The sequence below is a fragment of the Mastacembelus armatus genome, chromosome 14, assembly GCF_900324485.2.
Source record: "Mastacembelus armatus chromosome 14, fMasArm1.2, whole genome shotgun sequence".
Taxonomy (NCBI): domain Eukaryota; kingdom Metazoa; phylum Chordata; class Actinopteri; order Synbranchiformes; family Mastacembelidae; genus Mastacembelus; species Mastacembelus armatus.
In genome coordinates this window covers 12,733,656-12,742,480 of record NC_046646.1, presented here as the reverse complement: position 1 = coordinate 12,742,480, position 8,825 = coordinate 12,733,656, and the positions used below count along the sequence as shown (strand labels likewise).

The 8,825-nt window shown below is 42.4% G+C and overlaps 1 protein-coding gene across 2 annotated transcripts in view; it reads left to right on the top strand.

The window, feature by feature from the left end:
- The first annotated feature begins 219 nt into the window (after positions 1-219).
- The window catches only part of ltn1 (listerin E3 ubiquitin protein ligase 1), a 13,104-nt gene continuing 4,498 nt past the window's right edge, over positions 220-8,825 (top strand). The window contains exons 1-25 of one of the 2 annotated variants that reach the window (XM_026328878.1): positions 220-352; positions 560-766; positions 975-1,073; positions 1,387-1,617; positions 1,719-1,771; positions 1,889-2,069; positions 2,303-2,476; positions 2,699-2,889; positions 3,194-3,341; positions 3,435-3,692; positions 3,870-4,172; positions 4,530-4,745; positions 4,890-4,928; positions 5,026-5,215; positions 5,344-5,583; positions 5,662-5,815; positions 5,959-6,109; positions 6,259-6,469; positions 6,594-6,750; positions 6,962-7,066; positions 7,169-7,296; positions 7,385-7,520; positions 7,623-7,767; positions 7,973-8,186; positions 8,430-8,667. In XM_026328878.1, coding sequence (XP_026184663.1) covers positions 311-352; positions 560-766; positions 975-1,073; positions 1,387-1,617; positions 1,719-1,771; positions 1,889-2,069; positions 2,303-2,476; positions 2,699-2,889; positions 3,194-3,341; positions 3,435-3,692; positions 3,870-4,172; positions 4,530-4,745; positions 4,890-4,928; positions 5,026-5,215; positions 5,344-5,583; positions 5,662-5,815; positions 5,959-6,109; positions 6,259-6,469; positions 6,594-6,750; positions 6,962-7,066; positions 7,169-7,296; positions 7,385-7,520; positions 7,623-7,767; positions 7,973-8,186; positions 8,430-8,667 — 4,211 coding nt within the window. In that variant the 5' untranslated portion in view covers positions 220-310. Of the gene's footprint in view, positions 353-559; positions 767-974; positions 1,074-1,386; positions 1,618-1,718; positions 1,772-1,888; positions 2,070-2,302; positions 2,477-2,698; positions 2,890-3,193; positions 3,342-3,434; positions 3,693-3,869; positions 4,173-4,529; positions 4,746-4,886; positions 4,929-5,025; positions 5,216-5,343; positions 5,584-5,661; positions 5,816-5,958; positions 6,110-6,258; positions 6,470-6,593; positions 6,751-6,961; positions 7,067-7,168; positions 7,297-7,384; positions 7,521-7,622; positions 7,768-7,972; positions 8,187-8,429; positions 8,668-8,825 lie in introns of both variants that reach the window. The other variant, XM_026328877.1, reaches the window with a different exon arrangement.

Sequence of the window (8,825 nt, the reverse complement as noted above, 5' to 3'; positions counted from 1 at the left end):
TCCATCTTGAAATTGGACTTGTTAACTTAAACCAATATGACTGTGCTGAGTCTTGCTGTGCACTACAAACTCCTGCATCGCATCCTTTAGAAAGCTTCAGCCTTTCCTCTACGCTCTTTTCGATTAATGAGTTTTGTTTGTTTTTAACACCGTACGTGTTCGTGAGGAAACGTTTTATTTTGAAAGAGGTAGAGAGGAAGTCCCGGCTTCCTTAGCATTAGCACAATCAGCGGCTTTGAGTGTAACGTTAGCGCAGCCTACATTAGTAACTCCCCACAGGAGACGATACTTTTAAGAGTTAGACTTACACATGGGGGGTAAGAATAAACAGCGAACTAAAGGAAATGTTCGGGTAAGTACAAATATCTGTAGGTCTGGGCACATTATTCAGGTAATATTGCTAACAACAAATCCGAGCACAAGCTAATGTAAACTTCAAGTTATCGGCTAATGCTACGTGTGGCTGTGCTGCCCTGTGTGTTTTACATAACCACCACATTTTTGTCTCAAAATTGTTAGATCCTTACTAATAACCACGCGTTTTTCTTCCTGCTATTAGCCGTCCAGTAGCGGCCGAGCTGCTGAAGCACTGACCCGGGAGGGTGGCGTCATCCCGGGGTTTGTCGGCTTCGATTCGACGGTGACTTCGGAGCTGAGCTATGTCCCCGCTGTCCACGGTGTGGAGGAGATAGACAACCAGGTAGATGCCGATTTCCGCCTGGTGCTCAGGAAACTCTCGAAGAGGGATGTTGTCACCAGACTGAAAGTAAGTGTAGACCTCCATAGGATCTTTAACTTTCTGCTAAGCACACACAAACCTATGCAGCATCAAATAACGTTACATTTAATAAACAAGAAACCATATAGAAAAATAGAAAAACACATACATGCTACAATCTACCACTCAAATGTCTTTTTGGTCCAAATGTGTGTGTGTGTGTGTGTGTGTGTGTGTGTGTGTTGATCATATGCAGGCTGTGCAGGATTTTGGGTCCATGTGTCAGGAAAGGGATGCTGAAGAGGTTAAAGGGGTCCTGCCATACTGGCCAAGGATTTACTGCAAGATATCAATGGTACGCTGGTCATTCATCATTTACTGTGTCAGTGTCACATTCAGTTGAACACTTTGGCATCCTTAATGTGCTTAATCAACACTACAATAGAATATGCCATCACAGCTTTACAGCACTCCCAGCATTCCTGTCAAAGTAAAATATCCCGTTCAACATAAATGATTGAAGTCATTGCTAGAAACATCTCTGATCATGTTTGATGATGGTTTAAATTGTACTCTAAGGTTGGCATAAAATGTCATTGTTTATGTGAACACTTGTGTTCAGTGTGTTTGTATTCAGAGAATTTAGTCTTTATTATGATGTCTTTCAGGATCACGATCGCCGCATCAGGGAGGCCACCCAGCAGGCCTTTGAGCAGCTGGTGCTAAAAGTGCGCCGCAGCTTGGCTCCGTATCTGAAGAGCTTGATGGGTCACTGGATTCTGTCCCAGTGTGACACTTACACACCTGCAGCCTCTGCTGCGTGCCAGGCCTTCCAGGCTGCTTTCTCACCCACCAAACAGCCTGAGGCCCTCAGCTTCTGCAAGGATGAAATCCTTAGCGTGAGTATTGGTGGTGAATTTGTTGCATACTTGGATGTTTATTGTGTAATCTGTGGAATATAATTTGTCTGAATTAAATTATCTGTATTTTTATTCTGCAGGTTCTTCAGGATATTTTGCTAAAGGAAACGGCAGACACACTGAGTGACCCACAGTAAGTTAACAGTTAACAGTTCATTTTAGCTTCTGTATATTCCTCTCATTCTGTATGCATGATGATAATATACTTTTTAGCATCTTTGCTGAGGCACTGGCTCCCCCTGTTCTCTAGAAGTGTGACAGAGGAGGAGAGAGAAGCCAAATATGTGCGCATGTTGACCAGTTCACTGCTGGGGGTGAAGAAACTGCTCTCGTTGCTACTCCCAAATGACAGAGAAGCCCTGGAGCAAAGACTAGCCCATCTTGTTAACTCTGCGAGGTTCTGGAAGTACAGCAGACACAAAACACCACAGGTGCCTAAATCGACCAGAACTCCTCTACTTTATAATAGATGATGAACTAGTTCACCTGGTATACACTCACAATGGAGTTTCTGTTAAATAAAAGAAAGCCCTGAACTCTATTCTGCTTGAGTATTATAAATACAAATGTATCATATTAGTTTGTGCTGCCAAATGCTACTTAATATCATAATAATCTGTTACTTGGAAGATTCTTTTCTGAATGACTATGTATTTCTCCACAGGTGCGAGGGGCGTTTTTTGAAATGGTGGGTTCTCTGTGCGAGTTCACTCCAGGACTGGTCCAGGCTGAAGCGGCACGACTCTGCCCTGCTGTTCTCCTCAGCATTGACGACACAGATCCTGTGGTGCTGCCCTCAGTGTGGGAAGCTGTTCTTCACGTTGTATCTACGATCCCTGTAAGTTCATTTTTAAAGGATGACCTCCTGTATACAGTAAAGCTAATACTATAACATATAATATATTGTCAGATCAGATTTTTGTAATGTTGTCTACGTTCTGTGATTACAGTAGACCTATTAGGTAGTGTAAGGGTACATTATATTAACCAGCACTAGTACAAACACAAAGGTATTTTGTCGTTGAGTCCATTAACTTTGCTATTTCTGCTACTATTCCAGGATTGCTGGACACATGTGAATGCCAAAAAGGGCTTTTTACCTAAACTTTGGACTCTACTAAAAGATGGCGGGAAAGGCATGGCTAAAGCTCTCCACCATAACCTCATGCCTCTGCTCAGCAAACTGCCCCAACAGGTCACAGATCCAAGCTTAGACTTCTATACCACCTTCTTCACTTCATTCATACAAGGGTAATTGTTTGGGTGTGTTTACCCGTAGGCCACATAACATATACGTATGACCTGATGTTAATGCAGTATGATCATTTATTTAAAATGGAATTCAGTGGCACTGTATCATTAAAATCTATTCTTTGAGTTTTCAGTTTAATGCATATCAGTTCATTGCATTAAGCAGTATTTGTGAGTCTGCATGACTTTGACACAGTCATATATAATAATACGGTTATTACTCGTGTTAATATTGCAATATTGATTTTAAGTATGTCAGAATTCTGTAAAACAATGTATAAAATGTTTGGTCTGTCTGTCTTAGCCTGTCTAGTGAGCGAGCCCATCAGAGCCCATCAGAATGTGCTGTAATAGTAACTTGTGTTGTTGAGTGCTTGAGGTACTGCATAATGCAGAATACAGAAAAAGAGGAGGATCAGACAAGAATAAGGGCCATGCTTATGTCACTGCAGGTGAGATCACACAGTTACATATACTTATCTCCGTATTTCAGATCCACTGAAGTTCCAACTTTTCTTACACCATTTTGTTTTCATTTGTTTTAGCTTCTACCATTAATAGAGAAGGCTCTTGGAAATCCTTCCCTTCAGAATGGCCCTCTCTTCCTTTTGGTCACTGAAATGCTTGTTTCCTGGGAGAAGAGGGCAAGTTTATATAGTGAAAGAGATACTGATGACAGCAAGAATGTCTTTCAAGTACTTCTTGCAGACTTCTGGGAGGCCCTTGGCCTTCTCTTTGTGCGGTATGTTGATAATGAGGAAGCAGATCCACAGGCTTTGGAAGGGATAGCCACCTTGCTCCAGGTGAGTTTAGTTTTGGCAAAATCTTTGTTTCTGGCAGTTTGATTCCCCACTGAAATCTCCATGTTGACACTTAGGATACAGCAGATCAGTATGGCTGCCAGAGTCATTCTTGTCTTAAAAGTGGTCAAAGTAAAACAGAAACTAACAGAAACTGTTCTGACTTTTTCTTGTCTCCAGGTGATGCGCTACCCCGAGAGAGTAAACAGAAAGCACATTCAAAAGAAGAAATCTGTCAAGATCTGTTTCTCTAAGCCAGAGGACAATGAGAAAACTGGAGTCGAAGGGGCTGGTGTTGAGAAGCCTGGGCCTGTGCTTGTGAATGAGACAGCATTTGGGTCCCTACAGACCCAGCATTTTGAGGATGTAGTGTGCCAGCTGGCGCAGTTGTGCCTGGTGCATGTGAATGAGAAAAACTCAGAGAGACATCTTGTTTTCCTCTCCCATCTCCTGCGGTCTTTCCACACACCCAGGGTCTTCAGGGTAAGTCATATGTGACCCTTACTGATAAAAGTACAGTGTGTTTAACTGTCCTTTTTATCTTTGTAAGTTTCCCTCTGGGTTTAAACAGTGTTTTGTAATAGGCAAATCTGTTAAATGTATGTATTGAAAGGGAAGAGTCGACTATAAAAATGCTTGTGGTTTGCTTTGGAAATAATCAGTAGTAATTCCAGTAATCTGGTATTTGTAATATTTAATTAATAGGCTCAAACATACAAAAACACTGGTATGGCATTTGGATTAAATAATGCAAATTAAGTTTGTATTACAGCTTTTACAATCTCTTGATTCAGTAGAGTTTTGTTTTGTTTTTTTATTCATCGAACTTGCTTGTCTTAGACATTAGTCGAATGGGATGATAAAATACCAAAGGAAGTTGAGAAGGATGAGGTGAATCTGAAAAATCCAGCCCTGCAGTTCCTATTGGAGCGGGTGCTAGTGTGGCTGCCTGAGAAAGGCCGCAGAGACACTGGGCACCTGGTGGAGATGGTCTTCAGCTCACTTTCCTGCTGTAGCCAGCAGGAGACCACCCGCATACTCAACCACATCTCCACGGTAACATTGGATTGCAGATGTCACATAACATATAAATATGACCTGATGTTAATTGACATTGTTTTTTGTGTGCAGCGACATGATCCCTTGTTTGTCTTTTTAGTGTGAATTCTAATTTTGCAGTTGTTTCTTGCTTCCTAGAAGGATTTACAGTGGGGAATTATTCTGCAAATTATACAGAGGGTATGTGTCATTCTCTTTACACATACTGTAAAGCATGTTGATTACTTATATATCAAATTTACAGTGTTGTAAATGTCTTTGCCATTCGTCTTGTCAGGCATGTGCAGACCCTGAGACTTTGAATAGCTGCAGTGACTGGTTGAAAGGGTCAGTTCTGGGTGAGCAGCTCCTGGGATTGACTGAGGAGCTGTGCAAGGTGGGATGCTGCTCTCCCACTTCCACCTCTTCTACAAGCAGCCACGATTGGACGCTCATCTCCCTGGTTCTTTCTCAGCACCACAACAATGGTGAGCACAGATTAAATATTTGTTTTGTCTACAAATGTAGCTTTTGGCCAAACTCTAAATGCTTATCTTTTGTGGAAAGTGGTTGCCAAACTATGTGATCCTCCTCTGTTCTGTTTTTAATGATGCAGAGCCTCTGATTGGAGAGGTGTACTTGGAGAAGATCCTGGACAAGCTCCATGCCACTCTGTCTGAGACCAAGAGTCTGTCAGATACAGGCAACATGGAGCCACTCATCTCCTTCATCTGTGACGTAGCCTCCGTCTTCTTCTCCTCTGTAAAAGACTGTCTTCTACTACTCCCTGCTGAGGAACTCTTGCTCACTGTATTCCAACTCACCGCCCAAGATCAGACACACACTCACCTGTCCGGTAGGCGCTCACACAGTGCACAAATGATATATACATGTCAGGTAAGCTAATTAATTAATTTGTATTTAATATTAAAAGACTCACTTTTAGATAAGCTGAGGAAAGTGTGTTTAGTCGGGGTCCAGTCACTGATCCAGCACTCTGAATATGAGGTTAAGGAAGGTGGTTTCCTGCACAGTGCAGCTGTTTGGGTGATGAACCAACTACTCACCATCTCCCTGGACATTGAAAGGTAACAAAGCACCTTCATCTGGTATAGTTTAAAAAGTGTGGTTTTTTTTGTGTGTTTTTTTAATAGTAATCCCTCCTCACATGTGGCCATTTACATAGTGCTTTGTTGTGATCTAGCTAACTGTTCTTGGTGTTATGTTTTAGTTTACAGGTTCTAGTTGTGGCTGTACAGAGTCTAGTGGAGACAGTTGTTTCTGTCAGCGGTAAAGACTCTCCCCTGCTTGTCCAGTTCTTTACACTGCTGACTCCTAGCCAGGTGGAATGGACAAGAATCAGACAGGCTTTACCTCCTCAGGTCAGCCTGCCAATTCATTGTCCTTACTCGAGGGAAACAACTCACTCTGGCACCACTATACAGTGGTCATAAAATATTTAGCTTTCACTAAATCCTGCACAAGAAACACTGTTATGTGTTATTTTTCCCCTTTTGTCTGTCCCCTGCAGTGGATAAAAAAACCCTTGCTGTCCAGCCGTCACAGAGGAATTTGTCAAAAACCCTCCATGGACCTCTGGAAGTTTAGACCGTCCACGAGGCTTCCAGCCCACCTGTGTGCCTGCGCCCTGTTAGGGAGGGTGGCACGGACTGTTGCATTCATACCTTGTAACCAAAACGAGGCAAAAAGTCTTTCACATCTGACAGACCTTCAGTGTACAGGTACATGCAAACACACATAGGGCATAAACCATTTTTACTGTAACTTTGACACACATATAGCAACATAACAAACACTCTGTGATCCTGACTAATGTGGTTCTATTTGCATATTTTTGTTTGTCAGTTTCAGAACTGCTGTATGCATTGCAGTGGTGTAAGGAGGTAGAGTACAGTCCCACTATAGTTTCAGCCTATCACAGCCTGCTGACTGAATGGGGGCTGTCGGAAGGACTCCACTGCCAGGTTCCAAATAAAGTTCTTCTGGAGACCCTCTACTCAAGGTGAGGTCCCCGGTTTATTTTGGACAAAGAAGAATAGATTGAATGAACGTGTTATCATTTTCTATCCATAACAAGCTTTCAGTTACCTGCATTGATGGAGCCTCTTCAGATTAAATTGGTGTGATTAATTATTAGAATCTACATTATCTGATAAAATAACTTTATAGAAATGCGATAAATGTATACTGTGCATTTTGTTGTTGCCCTGTAGGTCCATTGAGTATGGAGGTCTATGGTCTCTGACTCTCGAAAGCTTCATGCACACACAGAACTTGTCCGTCACAAATGTGAGGACGCTTTACGGCAGTGTAGACAGGTCAGTAATTTGTATATTTAAAGTCATTTATATGCTTTTGATTTCACTCGTCAAAGCTGTTACCGCTGTGTTGTTTCCTGAAAGTTCCCTCTGTTTGGTCAGTTTGTTCCCAGTGTCTCAAAGCAAACTCAGCACACTCCAGGTTCTCTGTCCCACTATGACCAAAGAAGACAGAGAGACCCTTGTAACTCTGGCTACTGCCGGAATAATCAACTGGCAAGAGAATGAGAGTGAGAATACATGAATACACCCTCAAATGCACAGAAGGTTTTCTGAACTTGAAGCAAACAAATAATAATTGTGGTCTCTGTGATACAGATGTGTATGGGTGTCTGGCAGTGTTGCTGTGCTGTCTTAATGCCAACACAGAAATAGAGGAGGAGGTTGTGCAGGCTATCCTGGCCACAGTGATGGAGTGGAGAAACAGCAGGGAGGACTGGTTCCTCTTTAGCAGGTAATGTGATCACACACACATTTACACTCTCTTTATGTTCATTATATCATCTAAAAAAATGATGTTTTACTGATTTATCTGTCACATCTTTTTGTATTTCAGTGACCTGTCTAAAGTAACTACAGAACGACTGAATCTCACCGTCGAGATGATACGGTTCCTGTCCTGGCTCATAACTTGTTGTCCAACAGTTCTCGGCAACAACCAGTGGGATTTCTTGCTCTGTTCTATGTTAGCCTGGTTGGAGGTTAGACATGGATTATACACATCATGTTGTTTTGTGACTTCAGACTCGGGGGTCAAGCTCAGTCATACAATATTGATTCTAACAGCTGGTTTAGATTGAGTTTCCAGGACAGTGGAGCAGTTTCATCACAGGGTCTAGATTTTCTCACAACTGTATTTATCTGCTATGGTTATTTATCTGTGACTTTCTTTGCTTCCGTCGTCAGACCACCAGTGAGAATGTCAGCAGTCTGTGGAACCCATGGGTGCAGCTGTTTGTGTGTGAGAACACTGTGTTGATAGTGAAGCTGAACCAGTTCTTTGCATCGCCCTCACCTGACATTCTTGAGAAGTTGCCAGCAGAGCTGATGAGTGAATGGACAGGCTTCTTTGTAGAAGGAATCTACAACCTATTGCTGCCTCTGCCTGTCAGTATTACAGGTGAGTGTGTATTTTATTGTAGGAGATTTTGACACAATCTCTGGCAATGTGTAATCTGAAAGGGGAAATGCCAAAACCTACCAAATATCTGCTTTCCATTAGTGATAAGGTAGTTGTGAAATGTATTTACATGTTTGACTGTGTCCCAAACCCATCAGGTTAGTGTGGAAGCAGCTGAGTGAGTATGTTTTAAGTACAGTGTGAGGTAGTCCTATCTCATGAGTCTGTTCACTCTTATTGCAGATGCCTTCACTGAACCAGATGATCCTGTGTTCCCTCTGGCGGTACTGCGGTCAGTCGGTGTGGCTCTGACATATGTGCCTGTACAGCAGCTAACCCAGAACTCCCTGCCACCACGGTTCATAGCGGACCAGAAGACAAACCTGCCAGAGCCCCTCCAGACACTCCTCAACACATTCTGTCCTCTGCTGCTGTTTAAGGCCAGGCCTCTGCAGGTCACTGTCTATCACCTGTTGGAAAAGTAAGGATTTAGTTAGTGTTTGTTGCTTTGCAAACCTGGGGAGCCTTTCATTAAATGAACCAAAAAAATATCTTCAATTTCTGCTAAAAACTGCCCTAATATTGTGATAAAATGAAAGTGTTACATATATCCTCAGGTCTTTATGGCCCTGCAGGAGG